Below are 19339 nucleotides of genomic sequence, written 5' to 3'. Positions count from 1 at the left end.
AGCATTGGAGGAGCAGCGGAGCATTTCACACAACCGCTGCATTTTCCATTATACTGTATATGAAGTTGGATCTTGTTCAGTTTGGTACAGGCACAGTGCAGTGTTTTCATTTGTTGTTTTTCTCTTTCACACAAGCTGTTGAATACAAAGGAAAAACCCAACAACCTAGCCCCATTTATCCATCATATTTTATTCAACAATACAACTTTTGCTCTTCAGAGTACAATCAATATAAGATACATATGACAAAAATATATATTTTAAATAGAAGAGAAAAACATTAAGGCATTTCAGTGAAGGAAGTCTTGACAGCATGAATGATAATATTAGTGTTACATTTATTTGTGTTTACCTCTAAGGCACTATGCATGATCGCTGCTGAAACCACATAAAAGATGGACAACTTTCTACACTTGAATTGGCTACAACATGTTGGTTTTCAGTGTGGTTTTCAGTGCTGTGTGTCTACAGTGTACAGTGTTTCAGCAATAAGCCAGAGCAGACACGCAGAGTCACGAAAGGCAAAGCAGGTAGTGAAAGATTTCTCATTCTGCCAAAAGTGTGGTGGCATTGTATTAACACTTTAATAATCCCCTGTGTCACACATGAAACCAGCTACAGGGCAAAGCACTGTAATTATGTTTATCACGCAAGCCAGCCTGGTGCCAGTGTGACTTCTTGACTGGGACCGACATGAGAAAGCCCAGCTGTTACTCTGGAGAATCGTTGTGGCACCAGTGAGTGGTCAATTGGCCGAGGTGTGTTACGAAAGCCGTCATTTCCTGTGCGTGTTTTTGAACAAAAAAACAAAAAAATCTCTGTTATTGCCTCTGTGACCGAGGTCTGTGAGGATGGCATCACATAAACAGCTCAATCACATCCACCGAACGTGGGGGCACAGAACAAGCTCTTTCTCACTCTTTCCCTTACTCTCCATCTGTGTTTCACACTTTCACTTGCTTGCATGCATAAAAAAAGCCATGCACACACACGCACACACCCAAACATACACTCACACACACACAGATTTCTTACCTCAGTATGTACAAGACTTAACTCTAAAGTCTACGAGCATGTAAAGTTTAGTACTCTCTCAACTGACTCTCCCATTACACTTCTGAACTGTTCTGGGCTTCTCTGGAAATGATTACTCATGAGCAAAACTATACAGAAACTTGCACAAACAGCGTGGCACAACAGCACTAACCCCTGCAACATTTATCAACAAAAGCTCAGTCAATTATTTTTGTATTAAAAGCTGCTCATACTGGATATTTGTCATGTACATTAATATAGAAAATATGATTGTTATTTCTCTCTTTCTTACAACAGAGCGCTTCACTGATGCATACACAGGTTATTGGAAGGAGGTCTGGTCTGAAACAAAGTGATAAATGTAGGTACAGCTGCATCAGAAATCCATCATCGTATGGATGTGTGCCCACTAGGCCTCTTTTCCTGAGTGCCACTGCTCTGTTTCCAGTTGTTGTTTTTTTAAGTATGGAAGCAGCGAAAGTGAAAATGCTCACATCCAGCACATTTCTTATCTTTCTTATGTCCATTTCAGGCACTTAAAGTAAAAAATTTTTTAATGTTAAGTGCTGTTGTTGAAAAACAGTGTGTGGTTCCTCGGGACACTAAAACCCTTCATTACAATGCTTCCCAGCACCTTGAGAGAAAAAGATGCCCAGTGGTCACATTACTGCACGGGCTGGGCTGAGCATGCCTATTGGAACTGCTGTGCTGCTGTATGAGTCTGGGACAGCCTATGTTATATGTTGTATTGTATGAAAATGTACAGTATGTTATGCTGATACAGGCATCTGCTGTGTTACACTGCTATGTTTGCTGAACCAGACTTATGTGGGCTGCTGGGGATTGTGGCGTTCAGAAGGCGTAGGGCCCGACTATGATGGTGAGCCGGAGCAGTGAGCTGGAGCGGTAGTTCATGGTCAGATGGTGAGTGACCATCTCCAGGTCCACGACGTACTCCCTGGGGCCTGACAGAGGCTTGGTTAGCACCAGCATGGCACTCACGTTGCTGGAGCGCTGCAAGAACATGTAATCCGTCAATATGTAAGCATGTAAATACAGATTTACAACATTGGCGGGGAACTAAGATGGTGAACATGTTAGCAACAACAAAACAACAATTCCCACTGACTTACCCGCAGGAAGAATTCTCCTGCCTCATTCCCAGCTTTGATCCTGAAGGTGTTGTGTGTGTTGGCGTACATGTTGGTGGCCTGAATCTGGAAGACGTCTGCTGGCACAGTCCGGTCCGCCTGGATGCTCATGTATTTGTAGACAATTGACGGTGGGAGACCCTGGCACTCTGCCTGAGACCGGCAGACACAGCGACTGCAAACACACAACAATTAAAACAATCTTTGTGAAACTGGCTGCACTGATGAGAGTGAAACTGAAGAACTGGATGATGTTTACTGACTTTTCAGAGGTTTTGGCATAAGGTGCCTCACAGGGGTTTTTGGGATAGCAGCGGAAGCCTCCGTAATAGTTCCAGCACATTTCATCGTCGTTGCAGTTATGGGTCCCCGTCTCACACTCATTTATGTCTTGTGATTGGCAGGGTGACCGAGAGAGAGAGAGAGAGAGAGAGAGAGAGAGAGAGAGAGAGAGAGAGAGAGAAAGAAAATGAGTAGTCAAAAATAGCTGGATGAAAATGCTACTATCCCAAACTTCCAAAACACACACAAACTCTACACGCTTCATGAAACAGAGCTGTGAAAACACAGTCAAAGTTCAGGACGTGTACAATTTGGGAACAGTGTTTCTAGGGTTGTATAGCTGCATTTCCAGCAGATGTGGAGGTAAAAGAGGAAAGCCTGCAGATCTGTAGTGGAGGGAAGCCCCTGATGTAACCCTGAAAAATAAATAAATAAAATAAACCCCACACAGGCCTAACTGCAGCTCTCTCCCTGCAGCACCATGAAAATAACCCCATGCCCCAAACCACAAGGCTATTTCTGGCACAGCAACTTGGATTCATCACCATCAGGTCCATCTGACACAACCGGCCGGATTCATGGCTCTCTCTATAAAGCCTGCACCTGACCGAGAGGGAGAGGAAAAAATAACAGCTCTCCCTTTGAGCGGTTGCCGGAGCTTCAAATAAATCCACTTCAAGAAACCAACATCATGCATATAAATTCACAGAGGTGGCTTAGCAGGGCAACACAAAGTTGCTGTGTTTGTTTTGCCTAACCTCTGAATTCTTTCCATGACAGTACTAGTTGAGAGTGACTTTCATTCCCGCTTGAGAGGTAGAATAGTGGCTGATAGCAGGCATGATCAAGTTCCTGTTAAGAGGGATCGTCAAAGAGTTGAGGAAGAGGAGGAAAGGCGAGACAGAAGAGGAACTTTGTTGTGCGTGAAAAAACAGAGATGAGGGTAAGATAGATAAATTAACTAAGAAGGGATTCAAAAAATAGATTGATAGAAGGAAAGGGAGAGGAAACAGGAGGACTGCAGTACCTTGGCACACCCTGTTTCCCTGGAGCTGATATCCTTCTGGACACTCACAGGAGTAACTTCCTGGGCTGTTAATACACTGGTACTGACACATGTAGCTGGAGAAGCTGCATTCATCAATGTCTGCGCAGAAAAAAATGCACACACAAACATACATTAGATAATCAGCAGAAGGCTATGCTTACAATAAAATGGGCATGTGATACATGTTTACAAACATGCATTTATCTGCAGTTGTATATCTTTTGTTTGTACAGTATATACTGTACGTGTAGTTGTGTGTGTGTGTGTGTGTGTGTTCACCTTGGCAAGAGGTCGTGTCTTGTGCCAGCTCATAGCCCTGTTCACACTGGCAGAGGAAGGAGCCAATCAGGTTGTAGCAGTGGTGCTGACAGGGATTCTCTGCATCACATTCATTCACATCTAGAACAAAAGCAGAAGTGTTACATACCTAGAGATTCAGCTCTTTTTATTAATTGCACGTGTTTTATCAAGTATATATTTAGCTTTCCTTTACCCTAGCATGTGGTTTTGTTCTGCTTGTATGTACACTAAAGCGGTAATTATGAATATTATAATAAACTCTTCAAGCAAACATGTAACAACAGGTGTTCAGATCTATTGAAAGTCAGCCTGGCAACACCAAGACAAAATGTCTGACAAGCTGCCACTAAATGACACTGAAGCAAAATGTTTTCACAATTCAATGTTGTACACATTAACACATGAAGTACACGTGGCTTTTCAGTGACTTACCAACACAGCTGTGGTTGTTGATGGCCAACTTGTGACCTGCGTTGCACTCACAGTAGTAAGAGCCCTGTGTGTTCACACATCTGTGCATGCAGTAGTGGGCCAGGGCGCACTCGTCTCTGTCTGCAGGAAAACAGAAACAGAGCAGTAAGATACATTGCAAAGAAGCAATTCTTGATAAAAGATAATACAGGAACCACTTCAAAAGCTTGATACCAGTTCTGATCATGTTAAAAAGCGCAAAGAGAGAGTGTGTTTCGCGTCCACCACTCACCTACACAGTGGTCTCCGTTCTTCTGGAAGCCCGGAGGACACTGGCAGGTGTAGGAGCCTCTGGTGTTGTAGCATGTCTGTTCAGAACCACAAGTGTGTCTACCTGTCGCACATTCATCTATGTCTGCAATAAACACACAAACACAGACTCTGAGAGGAAGCTACACCAAGTTAATGCCTACTGTACGCAGGAACATGTGGCAGACAAAGCAAAGCAACATGTCTGGACTGTATGTACTCTGTGATCTGTGATGTGTGAACTGCTTTCAAACAGACAGTAAAAATCTGTGATCACTGACACCATCACATCACACACATGGGCATAAACACACGTGTTCACACACAGAGCGGGCGATTAAATAAAGAGGGCTTTTATTCAGCAGCTCCGGGTGAAGGGGAAAACACAGATCATATCTTCTGCTAACAGGACAGCTCTTTGAAGGGTGTGTGTGTGTGTGTGCGTGTGTGTGCGTGTATGTGTATGAAAGAGAGAGAGCTCAAATGATAAGTCATGTGCTTTCTACCATAACGCTTCGCTCTCTCATCAGACATCCATCAACCCAAAAGCACACAGATCCGATTTCTATGCCTCACACCATCATGAATAACTTATATAACATTGGTAAAATAATCTTAAAAACACAAAGATCCTGTCAGAAAGATGCTCAATTTCCAATATCAAAGTCAAACCATTTTTACTGCAGCGAGAAATTTCCTAAATGCAAACTCAAATGCTGCCTACCTACAATTTTAAAGTGGGAAGTGGGACAATGAGGTGATGATAAGGTGTTAAACTTCCATAAAGTACCTTTGTAAGTTATTAAGATTTTAGCAGAAAAGTGAAATATCCAGCTCTGGCTAAAATAAACGAAACAGTAGTGGCAAGATTTTCACATTTTCAATTTTGGTTTATTTGGAGCCAGAGCCTCTTAAAAAAGGCCTGCTTACTGTAACTGCCCTCCCCCCTTTTTTTTCTCTTCCATCTTCCATCTCCCCCCACACAAATAGGCCCATACTGTATACTCTCATCCCTGTGGGCCCACCAGCATTCCTCTTGGGTGGTCTGACACAGCTCATCATATGCAGAAAGCCAGTGGGCATCAGTTTGACAGCACGACAGACAGTTATCCTCAATAACACACACGCACAAAAGAAAAGAAGGGGGGGGGGGGGGGGGGGGGGGGGGGGGGTTCTGCTGCATTGTGATTTGACACATGCGTAACCCAACAATAGTCAGAAGAACCTGAGTGGAAAACCTAAACTCTTTGCTGCAGACAAACAGACATGATTGCATTATCCCTCCTGCAGGGTTTAGATGCAATACATGCACCTGAGACAATGATACTCATGGAGCCCCTATTCATAGAAAATACACCACAATCAATCAAACTATTAAAATAAGTGCAGGAAAGCCCAACTTGCTCCTGCACAGATATGTCGAACTGATATTCTATTCGTACTTTCCGTACTTATCTGTATTCAATTCTGTTCTTACACTATCGCAACAACCAAATTTCCCCACTGGAGATCAATAAAGATCTTATCTTCTATTCCCCTGGACATGTTCCATGTCATGCCCTTCCCTGAGAGCATCAAGTGCCCAATATGCCCTCCACACAGCCTCCACCAAGGTAAGAAGGCTAAAATGTGCTCAACCCTCTGGGAGCACAGTGATAAGATGAACTCAGTACATTAGGGACAAAAGCAGGGTCTATCTAAAAGGTGCACCTGAGAGACAACAGGTGCAAATTGCATTCAGGGAGGCATGCACAGACAAGGCTTGTTGCTCACTGACCCGCTTAATAAAGGACAAAGGTGAAAAGCAATGTTGTTTTGGACAATCTAATGCTCTGATGTGGCCTGAAAAGGCATCTGGGAAAGTGCATCTGCATCCAGCACCGAGTGTGTGAGAGAAACTGAATGCTTGGATCATAACAGCATCACACTATGGGATAACATCCCAACAGCGCAAAGGCTTCATGACATGGCTGTTAAAAAGCTGTGGCTCGCTATCTCACGGTAGACTTGCAGCATACAGATTTAACCTCTTAGGCCAAGAGATCTACCTAGTCTAGATGTGGATAATATATATTTCCCCATGTGGCGTGTAAGGCCACAGATATGCAAGTGCATCCACAAAAGTTTTTGTTTCTGCATTATCTGTAGATATTTGAATATTAACTTGCAACTGTCTCAGTGACAATACCAATAACATCATCCATTCAGCTAATAATACAGTATATTCATGTTGATAAATATATGTAAAAACAACTTATCTATGCTGTAGTTTGAACGTGCAGAAAGTTAGCTCGAAAAGACAACAATACATAAGCCCCAGTATTAGCTAGCCTTGACAGGTAGCTACACATGCTAGTGAATGTAAACCACTAGCTCACCCTTAAAATGAAAAAAGGGCGATGTGCTCATCAGCGAAACAAAATGGAAGTAAAATCCTGTATATATCAATGAAGAATTGGAACGAATGTCAACAAATAGTTGAAACCGGGATCAAATCCATGTGAATCCCAACCACACCTACTTACTGGAGGTATTTGGTGATTCATTGAGACTGGAAATGCCCTGCCTTCTGGCAATAGATTCAGACAACACACGCCTGAGACTCCTAATTCCTGATAAAATAAAGTATGTGTTGATGCTTTCATGGTGCCAAGACGCAGACAATCAAACTGTGATGCCAGTGAAATATTATGATTTGTTATCAGTGACAGAAAGCGATATTTGGCAACATCTTTAGTCCTTCAGTCATGTCACTGATAAATGAACAAGGCTTAGTTTAGCGCACAGGACACCAACAGCGGCCTCCTGAACGAAAGTCCTGTGTTTGTTTGACCCGTCCACCTCCACTCCCGCCTGCCCTGTCTCTTTATACTGCGTCAGTTGCTCTGAGCGTCTGATGATGACGTGGATGTGTTTACGGCCGGTGTGTCGCATTCAGAAGCTAAAAGGTGGCACTGAGTGCCCGAGGGGCACGGAACAACCATCAGTATTTGACGAGTTGGGAGTGAGAACGAGTTGTCAGGTCAAAAGACTTCATGGCAATCGATCAAATAGTTGTTGAGACATTGACCAAAACCAACATTGCCATTCCTCGAGTCACGACACTAGTGCTGCTAAGCTTCAGGGTTGTCTTTGTTCACATTTTAGTTTGTTTTAACTTCCGCAGTGCTGTTATTGCTTGAACAGTGAGCAATCCATTGGTGTAAGCAATTATTTTCTGCAGCATTATTGCCAGATCAGATATGCAGCAGAGTTTGACCAACTGCAGTTAGCACATTCAGCTTTGTTCAGACTGTTCCACATGTGGCTTCAATACGTGGACTACGAATCAGTTTCTGAGAGCAGCATTTGCTCTAGCTTTGTGGGCAATTGTGGGCAACTAGAATTACATCAGGTGCACTTAGAATGGTTTTCCTGGCATGAGTCCAACGACATTCATGCCACAGAGTACCTGGGAGACTTGGGAGTACCAGAATCCATCAAACAAGGTGTTGCTGGTGCAGGGCAGACATCTGCAGCTGGATCAAGTTCCAACACTCTCCTACATCAGGTGTAGAAACCAGCTGTTGGTTTGAAGTAACTGCACATGGCTAGCTGTAAATTGTTTGAATGGGAACAATGCAGCAATGCTTCCTAAGACGTTCTGTGTACGGAAAAGTCAGAGTCATCCTCACCCCCTTTAGGAAAGCTTGGAGAGCTCTAAATGAAAGCATATGTGCTGAATGCAATCCAAAGGTTCATTCACGGGAATATCTTGTGGTTACTGCTACTTTGTCACTAAACCTTTAAGACGCTGCCAATACAAAGTTCTACAGAAGTTTGTGTGTGCGTGTGTACAAGTGTGTGTGTGTGTGTGTGTGTGTGGGGGGGGGGGGGGGGGGTGGGAGGGCATCCCACACTGGCTGGCTCTTAGGTCCTATAAAGCCTCCACAGCTCACCACATTCAGTACAGTCCATATAGTTTACACAGGAAAACAGATTTTACCATCAAATGTGATGATGTGTTGTGTGTGGGGAGAAGTGACTCTGTTCTCTGAGGTCAGATTTTTTTTTTTTCAGAATTTATTTAACACAGCTTACAAGTTTCCTCTAAGAGCGAGCCTGCTGTAACATCACAGGGAAAGATAAGGCTGTCCAGCAGCAGAGGGGAATATGTGGAAGGAAAGAATGAGGAGAAAGGGTGGAGGTCTTCTTTTTTTTTTAAACAAAAAAGGGCTTTTTAAGATTTGAAGTTAGATTTATGGCCGTGTGTGCATATGTGATGTCAGAGTTAAAAACTCCTTGCTTTTCAGGGAGATTAATTCTAAATGCCTTGTGGGAGTTGGGGGAGTAGCGGGGATGGCGGCAGCTCAAAGAATGTGAGAGTGTGTGTAATGGACGAGTGGGTGTGTGTGCATCAGTGTGTCCTGTTTGAGGTGCTTGAACATTAAATGGCCTTTTACAATGTTTAACAGAATGGAGTGATACACTATGAAGAGATGTTTGATGTGTTACTGCATGCATATGTGCGGGAAAGAAACAGCATATGTGTCCAAAACGGGCACTTAAAATGAGTTTGGCCAGAATTCAGAACAATGTGCTATTTGCTCCAGATTCAAACCGACATGATAGGGCTTGTTGTAATTATCACTTGAGAGCATTTAGTCTTGTTTTCACTGAACCACTGCAATGGAAAGCAGGAGCTGTTCCAAAAGAACAGTTGGAGTCATCCCGCTGTTGGACAGCATCTCTGTTTCCCTCTGATTATTGGATAATTCAATCTTTGGGAAAGCAGGGGGCAAGATGTGCAATGTTAATAGCCCATGCAATTTCACAACGTCAAATGTATTAGCATGTCATACACTAGCCCCTGTGCGTTTGATTTTTGCTGAACCTCAAACACCTTAATATCAGCCCTGCTTCACTTGTGTATAATTCTCTCTGCAATGCAGTGTGAAATGCAGCTATCTATCACCGGCTTGAACAAAAGACCTCAGGACAAATAGGAGGGGTAGTGTTTCCCTTTCAAAGCAAGTCCAAACACAAAGCAGATAAGAAATCAAAGAATTCAAGACACTCTAACTTTATATTCTGTGTATTTCCATCTGTATTAGGGCATGAAATATTCCCATGCTCTTACTAATCGTACCACTCCCAAGATTCACCATTGTTCAGGAGGAACAGGAGTTTTAGTCCTGCTGACACTTATTAACAGATTTGTGAGTTTGTTCCACAGTCTTCTAAAGGTCGGGCAGAGTCTTGACATTCTTGAAAATCCGTCCAGTGTGCCAGCTACATTCCTGACTGACAATAATCCTTCCTGTTACTCTGAAAAATATCGAGAAAAAAGAAGTGCTGAGCAACTCTCCTGCTATTCAATGTGAAGACAATCAATCACTCTGTCCACCTGACATGTCAGTAGCCTCGCTGCGGCAGCCGTTCACGGCCTTTAGAGCACTTTTGTGGCCTGGAAGGAATGAAACCTGTAAATATGGTCGAAATAGAAGTGTGAAAATATGCATCAAAGGGGAAACATTGTGAGTAATACGAACCCTGCGATCACATGCGAGTGTCACCCAGCTGAGCGCAACAGTGATTTATAGCAGCCCTGTGTCCCTTTCCATCATGAGGTAAACGGAAAGAGCAACACATGTGAGGAGGAAGCAGCTGGCCGTTGGACAGGCACCGACCTCAGGGAGAATAATAACAACAACATTAAGCACTTACGCTGAGGAGGCACGGCAAAGCTGCTTCCCCCCCTCCCTGGCTCCACTCTGCCATCGTTGATGTGATGGCAGCGAGGAGCCAGCAGCAACACCACCACAAGCACTAACAGCATCCTGTACAGCAACACTGCACAGGCCTACAGAGGGGCTGCCTGCTGGATCGTTGGATTGTACTCACAGAGAAAGGTCTTCTCTGGCAGCGTTAGGAAGCTGTAACATGCAGTCACCACGTTACACCCGTTAAAACACAGGAGGGCTGGAAGACATTCTCTGACATCGGTTTCAAGATTCCTCATGTCGATGTTTTAGGATGTAATCGCCAAGAGGTGTTTCAGTCATAGGCGTTTAACTCTTGACTTTTTTGGTTTCTAGGATAAAGACATTCAAAATGTTTATTGCCACGGAGACACCGATGTCGAAATACATCCAGCAATTAAAAGATCATTAAAGAATTGGGAATTTATTCATCAGCAACTCAGGAGTTGCAACATCAACAGGTTTTCTGGCAAACTTTGCGAATGGAAAGTGAGTTCTGAAAGCCAGAAATCTCAGCAATGTTGATTCACTAGTACTGACTTTAAAACATGACACGTACTTGATGTTTGAGGCAGATACAGATATCAAGTAATTTGAACATCTGGTAATGGTGATGATTTAACAACTGATATTCCTTTTTTCCTATTTTTTTAACATAGAAACAGGTAGTACCGTTGAAGTACTCCAACGTTGCCATTCCTAGAAAGCATCTATCATTCAAAAGCTCAAACATGCAACACCAGTTGTTACAGCTGAAACTGCAGTGTAACGGGTTCAATGTCGAGTCGGACCGTAAAACCATGCTGTAGGGCACCAGGACAAACACACGGTGAAGACACACTGACACAGGACAGTGCAAATCATCAGTCTGAGAGCAGGTGGAAGACTAGAGCTTAGCTGGTAATAGGAGGGTTCAACAGGTATAAAGGTGTGCCTCAGGTGTCTTTTTGTTCGAGCAACCCTAAACAAAGTGGGTCCGCTTGTGCTTGATCCCACTTCCTCAACAAAAGTGTTCAAGTCAGTTCAAGTCTTCCTTCTCTGTGCAACAACCTTCTCCAAAATCTGTGTTGCTTATCTTTGATGGATGTTTGGGAGAAACAAATACTGACAGGATAACATCTGAAGGAATTTCCTGAAAAACTATAATCGCTCTGCGCATATCCTCACATCTTTTTACATTGTCGGTGGATGAGCAAAGACTGGGTGGCTGGGGCTTGTTTCTTCAAGTGCAAACGTCAGGATGTAATGACAACAAGTGGAGCTGTAAAGTATAAACTGCAAAGGTCAAATCGTGCAGCACCGGAACGTTGTGCATTCTCTGCTTGTTCTGCTCCCTGCATTCCTGCTCCTCGCAGATCGATCCGATGCTTATCTGTCAAAGGTGGTGAGTAATTCCTACACATCACAAAAGATGGGAGCAAACGGAAAAAACCAACCACCACTGACATTCCAGAGATATTCCTCCCGAGAGCATTGCATCTGTGTGGAAAAATGTTATTGCATGCACTCTGCCTTGTTCGGAAAAGTACACAAGTTCTCTGTCACACAGGGATTAACGGTCTTAATAGAACATAGTTGGGAAAGATTTCCAGCCACTGCAGGTAAAGAGCGTCCAGACGTAGCTGAAATCAGTCAGGCATGTAGGTGGCAATGTGGTCTGCATGACCTCAGGAAACCAGACAGGTAAGCAGGAGTGGCATGTCCTTTCATGTCCCATACTGCAGCGCATTAGTATCTAATTTAGACATGAAATATGAGTAAACTCAGGACTTGTAAAACATGATATGTATCATTCTCTCTGGCCAAAGTTATATCCCTAAAGTCACTGAATGCACAGTAAAGTTGGTTATGAGTACAAACAATGTTCAACTGTAATGTTCAACTGCTTTCTATTTTTCATCAGATTTAATGACTGTTTCTACCCCGTTTGATGGACAACCTTCATTTCAAAGAGGAAGTGATCTCACCTCTGCTGTAAATAAGAGTTAATATGCATACACAAGACTACAACAAGCCACTTGTAGGCATCTCCCGGCGGTAAACACAGTAAGTATGTGTGTGTATGGTGGAGGGTGGGGGGAGGTCATGGAAATGTGAGGCATCATTAAGTTGTCACACATACAGTAAAGGTTGAGAGTGTCTCTGTGTGGCCGGGGCTGGAGTCGGGCGCCAACTTCCCCGATGTGTCACTGCAACAACACACACTCGGGCTCAGGTTCACACTCGGAGCCTAAGGGCTTCTTTATTCAAAAAAAATGGGAACGAATATTAAAGCTTTGTTTAAAAGCCAAAATGTTGCGTTGAAGTGTATTGTATAATTGGGGTTTGTTTTTTGCTTTTAATCAGCATAAAGAATATTGCACTAAAGAGAAACTTTTGTGTTTTAGAAACTATTTTCTTTATGTTGTGCTTTGGAAAATTGGCTTCATTTTCTTTTCCAGGGTATTTGGATGATCTCTCTACTATTCGCCCCACACTCAGCAGTAAGTCACCAAAGCAACTCAGCATTAGCACAACCCATGACGTTGGTACAACCTGGTTTGGTCAGTGCTCAGGCACTTCTGTGGTTATTTAGTCAGAGTCAGCCTTTTTATCCTTCCCTTTGCCCTACCTGACTCGACGCTCTAGGTTTCCTTCAGAGAGTGGCGAGTTAGCAGTGAAGGAGCCTGATGTAAGCGCTATTTGATACACTGAGGTTTCCCCCCATTGAAAGTAAATGGGAATTCCTTCACTCGCAAGATACTGTGCAAAACAGCCACTGTGGAACAAAAAAAAAGAGAAAAGACAATTCTGTGTCCGAGAACAATTGGCTCATTGTAACGAGTTCAAGGTAATGACAGAGAAACCAGAGACTGTTGTAAACAAAGATTATATCACTCCACCAACAGAAACATACGCCCAAGAGACGGCACGAGACGCCTTCCAGTTAAAACTACAGTCATTTCAAAGCAATAACGCTGACAGCAACAGCCTATCTTTGTTTAGCCCATGCACTGAAGCGGCACGCCAGCGAATGAATAAGTATTATGCCCATGCCAGCTCGCTTATGTGGTTACTTTAGCTGATATGCTGCCATGTTTTACACCCTAATAAAACCTAATTGGGTTCCAATTCAGAGAAACGTATAAAGAACCTCACACATATCTTTGCTCCAGGTGTAAAATCAAATGTGTTACTTTCACTGGAGCTTTGTGACCACAAGCCTCACCACACAGCCACTCACCACATACCTCTGCCTCCTGGCAAGAGGAGCTCCTGACCACTGAACACATGTAATTTACGGCAATGCACTTTACCTTACATTACATTTATACAGCTAACCCTAAATATGCACACTCACCTTCCCGATCTCTCACAGACCAAGACAGATGGCAAGGTAAAACTACAACAGGTAACGAGTGATCAGAGATTCACTCTCTCGGGTGCAGCCATGAACATCTGGCACAAAGCAGTGAAGAGCACTGGTGTGTGTACTGGTGTGTGTGTGTGTGTGTGTGTGTGTGTGTGTGTGTGTGTGTGTGTGTGTGTGTGTGTGTGTGCGTGTGTGTGTTAGTGAGACAAAGAATAAATCTTCAAACCACTCCCCATTTGTAAAGATCAAAGAGTCTTGCTCAAACACAATATCACACCCACACAATCTTCTGCAGCTACCAAAATCTCAAGCTGGTCACGGCCCAGAGAATATCTCCTGAAGGTTTACAGGCTATATGTGAGCACAGAGCTCGCTGCAGTATTATAAAGGTCTCCTTGATTTGCCCCTGAAGCAGAGGACCCCAACACTCAAGACAAGAACAACTTCTTGTATTTTAAGAAGAAGCTGAACTCCGGCCAAAAATATCATGCTGCGAGCGACCAAAGAGTTTAGAAAACATGATATCACAGTGAGAAAAGTCGAGAAGCTTGCAACACCTCTGGCAGCTACGCATGGTTTAGCTGTTGATGACTGTCAGACAGATGGATGAACAGTTCACCTTTGGAGCTCTGCTTATTGAGGCTCTAAAGTCGTTAGCAAGTAATTATCAAATACCTGCTTGGCCCTGCTAGAGACACATTCAGACACATTCTTCCACGCAGCAGCACTGCATCTGGCCAAGTGCAACAAAAGCATACTACTGATATTCAGGAGATAAAAGCACTTCTCAATTTTGACATTTAAAGGTGCAATGTGTAAGATCTGGACAGAATAAACTGACATTATCAACAGAATGCGAAGAGGTCAAAAGTGTTGACGTTATCTCAAAGACGTACGTATTGCGTCTGCAACACAATACGTAGACGTCTTTGACATAACGACTGAAATGGGCATTCTAACCTCCCGCTGTGTCTCCTGGCGCTCGGGTCGGTTTTGCACTGGTTGAATGCGAGTTAATACAGCTAACGGCTTCCCGTGTAGCGGATCAAACGAAAATATGAGTCATTTTCTAGTGTCTGCCACTTTGGATTTTATCCAGTAAACAAACTATCAAAGCTACGGCCCTCGGTTAGTGGCACAGTAAACCCAAAGGTGGCTAACATAAACCAAAGACCGACTCCACACGTAAAGATTAGTAGATCAAAGTTATTTTTGACGTGCTCTCAGAGTTCCAGCAGTTTGTTTGGTTGAATTGTGTTTATTTTTGCCCTGCTGTTAGTTAGTAGTTGGCTATTTCTTTTATAACTGAAAACTGTAACTTTAGATTAAATGGACCCAGAAGCAGAGGTGAAATGCTGCCCCCTATTTGTTTGTAGCATGAAGCCAGATAGATTTTACGCATTGCACCTTTAATTCTGCTATCATACTGTGGTAAAAAGCAGTCAGTACAGGGGATTTTAATCTGCACCCACATTTTTAGGGTGCAATCTGTCTCATGAAGGCCAAAAGTTAAATCTTTCATATTCTTGAAGATTAAATAACTGAAACAACTTTTTTTTAATGGAGAGAGTGTGGCAGACATCCTTTTTCCACTTCTAGACCACATTTTGTGGTTACACCTCCTCTCTTGCTGACAGACTCCTATTTCTCTCCCGGGGAGCTTGTCAACACCACTTGCTGTGATAAGAGGATCCGTCTCTAGGTGTTGGTGTAAAGTCGAAAAAAATGAAAGGCTAGTTTTTCAAGTTACTTTGATGGTACTTTGTATCATCTTGAAGCTGAAGAGAGAGGGGTAGGAGTACCTGGGCAGCTGATCTTACCTCTGCAGAGGTTCTGCTCATCTGCAGTGTATCCGGGTGTACAGCGGATGGTACGGCTGGAATGAGAGACCCCCAGGTTGGCTTCAGACCATGGGAGAATAGGCTGGCTTGGTGGAGCAGCAGGGACAGCGGGGACAGGAGGGATAGGTGGGATGGATTCCGGCAGCGGCACTTGCTCGCCGTCCTTACTGATATAGATGACGGCGTTCTTGGGGAGGCAGAGGTATCCACCAAAGTGGTTGATACACTGCATCCCTCCCTTGCAAGCATCGTCTAACGAGGCACACTCGTCGATGTCTGACAGGAAAAACAGGAAGACAAACAGGAAGATGTGTAATTTCCTGTGGTGGAATTATTCCAATTGGTTAAAATGACAACTGATATTAAGCTTGGTTGAAAATATATGAAAAATAAAGACACAATTTAACTCATTAAGCATGAAAAGCTGCACAAACGTGTAATAACCAATGCTTAACATTTCTCACCTCTGCACTGCTCTCTGACTGTGTCATACTCATACCCTTCTGTGCACTGTGAAGGACAGATAATGATTACCACGAAATTATACATATTTGAGTGTCCTCTCATGTGTGTCAACATCATATGATAAAACAATAAAAGCATGAACCCTGAGGTCTCCATCAGCTACTAGTACATAGCATCTCCACCGGTGTTAAACCTACACAGAAAAACACTGAATGATAAAAGAAATCTCTCACTTACTGAGTATACGACCGGCTCCTCAGCCTCCTGAGAGAGGACGTGTGTGAAAACCGCACAAAGACACACGCAGATCCCCAGCATGTCGACCAAACGTCGGAGCAGCACTGTAACGAGATGCAGAGGAACCAAATGGATAGAGCGTGCAAGATCATTTTTCGCTTGACAAGCCTTCAAGTTTTAATACCAGCTATTACATCATTGATGGCATTGCTTAACGAGTCCCAACATCTCCCGCTGCTGGCGTGATGTTTATGTTGGCACTGCTCCAGCCAAATCTGCGACTTCAACTAAGTGAAGTGTTTTTCTGCTGTTTTTCTCCAAAAGGATTAGTGCGTAATACGCGTAAAGATCGTGCGTAAACATGCCCTCCTGTGTCAGTCAGTGTCAGGAAAATGAACGACTTAATCAGCCGTGCAGAGCTCATGTTGACTAAAATTCTGTATTTGCACAAAACATGTTCAATGTAAGCCTTGTTTCAAGATACACTTGTTACAGATCAATTCCCTGAGAACAAGCGAGCTACATCAGAAACAAGTGCTACCGCAGATTTGTTCAACATTCATCGTTATCTAATCAGAGCGCTATGCTGTATGCAGTAGCTTTGTCATCCCGTGGCGCCTTGGAGACGTACCTGCAATTACCTGCGGATCTCCAACTCTCCTGGCGCGCTGAAGAAAACGTCCCCGGTTTATGTTTCGGTCGCAATCCGAGAGTATGCGCGTAGCAGACTGGCGGTTAAATGCAAACGGTGCAGTGGATGTTAGATCGTTGTCGGAGTGCAAGCAGCACTTGTGATGAACATGCGGCTCGTATAGTATGACATGCTGGGGGCGGTGTACCGGGCAGGTTGAGGTCCGGGTTTCTCTCTCACCGGGGAGCAGTAAACGATCAGCAGGCTACAGTGGCTCCCTCTATAGACTGATGACTAGTGATAAAATACGGCACTCCTCATAAAACACCGCTATCAAATGAAAACTCAGCTCAAAAATAATCCATTATTACACCTTACTCATTATATTGCTGCACAGAAACATATTCCCATAATAAGAAACCAAAGTAAACTGAGTTAAGGTTACCAATATGTCTGCTTTGGCTCCCATACATTAAATATTGAACCTATAATTTATTGCTGTAATAACACATTATAGATTATTCAATTAAGCTTTCATAAAATATGTCTATGTTTATTGTACCAGTGTTCTTTTAACAACACTGTAGGGAGTTTGAAGTGAAGAGGAAATGTGGGGTCATACCCCTTTTAGTTTTTATAGGCCTACACTCTACACCATTTCTGCATGTTATTTTAAGAATGAACCTCCATGACTTTTGGGGTTGTAACATGCATACCCTGTCATGCTGTGGGGGATATGTACAGTATGTGTGTGCAGCAGGTGTTAAAATCAAATCGTGTGTTGAAGACCTCCATCAGCAACCATTACATTAGCCTCCAATACATTTCATGGTGTTTACAAGATGCCTGCGCTTCAGGAACATCTGCTGGAATTGGCATGGCTTCCTGGATTTCCCATGGGCGAAGAGACAGCAAGTGATTGTGTTTGTGTGTGCGTAGGCATGTGTGTGTGCCAACTGCTTGCTGATACAAGTGGATAAAAATGGACTTGGCGCCACCTCCTTTAATGCCGACCTTCTGACCTTTCCTCACAGGGTGTGGATGACATGAGGATTGCAGATAGATTCTGCATGGTGCGATACCCTGCAGGTGCAGGATCAAACTCATGTCTTTTCCTGGCAGAAATCAGATTATTTTCTACCAAGACACAAGTCCAGTATTTAATCTTTAAGGTGAGTGCTTAACTTGCAATCAGAGAGCGTTTACCGGGTTAAACACATCAAAACTATACAAGAATAAACTACAGAATATGCAAATAAAACATGGATGACCCAAAACAATAACTGCGCAAAGGCTCGACTCTTCACTAAAAGTTTATTTTACTTGGCAAGCTATTTAACAGATGCACAAAAAAGACAGAGACATTGAGATAAAGCACTTGATTAATCAAAGTAGTTTACAGAGATTAATAGAAGAGATTATCCAAGATTTATGAAAGAGAGGATGAGAGCACATTCCCCTAGGTCCTGTTCCTCCCTGGAAACCACATGAGAAAGTCATGCTTGCAAATCACGGAGGCGAAGCACAAGTGTTGGTGTCCCAACACACAAAGGGATAATTCACTAGTGAGGTACATTTTTCAGAGCATAAAAGGAGCCAGTACTCTGATGTTTCTTTCGATGCTGAAGGCAATGCATCAGGTACTGTTGGCAAATGAGCATCAGCCAATCAGTTCCTGATGCAGTATCATCCACATCAGAAAGTTCTTCCTTCACCCCAACATCACTGCAGGGGCAACAAAAGGTGAGGAGTTCACAACACATTTTGACCCTCTGCAATATCTCTTCATGGTAAGATGAGTGACACAAAAATACTCATTAAAACAAGCCATTATTATTCTTTTCATGCTACAATAATTCAATAGCTACTGTACAGTACACATCATTGTAAGTCAAGATGGCAGCAGAAGCATCTGGAAAGTGAATTCATGCAAATTCAAAGTGGGCATGCATTATGAAAGAGCTGCACGAGATGAGGCTGCACTTCAAAAGACTGTCGAAAAGACATTTTTAAAAAAGTGGGGAAGGGGGATGCGAGAGGAGGAAGAGCAGACAGAGAGGGTGCCTGTGAAACGCACTTGTGTAATTGCAGTGACATCTTCATTGAGAGCCCTCCATCTCTTTCCTGTGTGCTCCAAAGGGCGTCGCTGACGCCGGTCGATGGGGAGAGCAGCCGAGGCGCTGTGTTTAGCATAATCCCAGAGGCCATTGTGAGAGCAGCTAGTGAACGACTCACAGTTGCCAGCTGAGATTTCACCAAAACTCAGCAGAACACAAGGAGAAGGGGATGAGACGGGAAAAGCAGAGGTGGAGGAGGGGTAAACGTGGGGAAAGGACTCAGGCCAGAGACAGGAGGATTGACTGTGGCAATGAAGAAAAAAAATGCAGATGTGTCAAATATTACATTACATGGAAGCTGACGAGTAATATCTAGTATGGTAGGTATAGCGCTGTGTTGTAGGGGGATGGCAGGATTGTTGTAGGATCAGGGTGGTGCTGGTTATCTGTGGTGAGCGTGCAGCTTGCACAGCATCAAA

At 43.5% G+C, this 19339-nt stretch overlaps 1 protein-coding gene across 1 annotated transcript; it reads right to left on the bottom strand.

Annotated features, from left to right (window-relative positions):
- Nucleotides 1-1887: 1887 nt before the first annotated feature.
- On the bottom strand, nt 1888-16974 carry LOC142932900 (EGF-containing fibulin-like extracellular matrix protein 1). Its single transcript, XM_076077005.1, is given in 13 exon segments — nt 1888-2049; nt 2169-2361; nt 2450-2576; nt 3496-3615; nt 3796-3915; nt 4249-4368; nt 4520-4642; nt 15450-15746; nt 15935-15980; nt 16173-16282; nt 16808-16861; nt 16864-16920; nt 16923-16974. Coding segments are annotated over 13 exon segments (1581 nt in total).
- Nucleotides 16975-19339: the final 2365 nt, after the last annotated feature.

The sequence above is a fragment of the Anarhichas minor genome, unplaced genomic scaffold, assembly GCF_050575085.1.
Source record: "Anarhichas minor isolate MPS153535 unplaced genomic scaffold, ASM5057508v1 ptg000058l, whole genome shotgun sequence".
NCBI classification, from domain to species: domain Eukaryota; kingdom Metazoa; phylum Chordata; class Actinopteri; order Perciformes; family Anarhichadidae; genus Anarhichas; species Anarhichas minor.
Note: the sequence above shows the minus strand (reverse complement) of the source record. Positions and strands in the feature narration are given on the sequence as shown.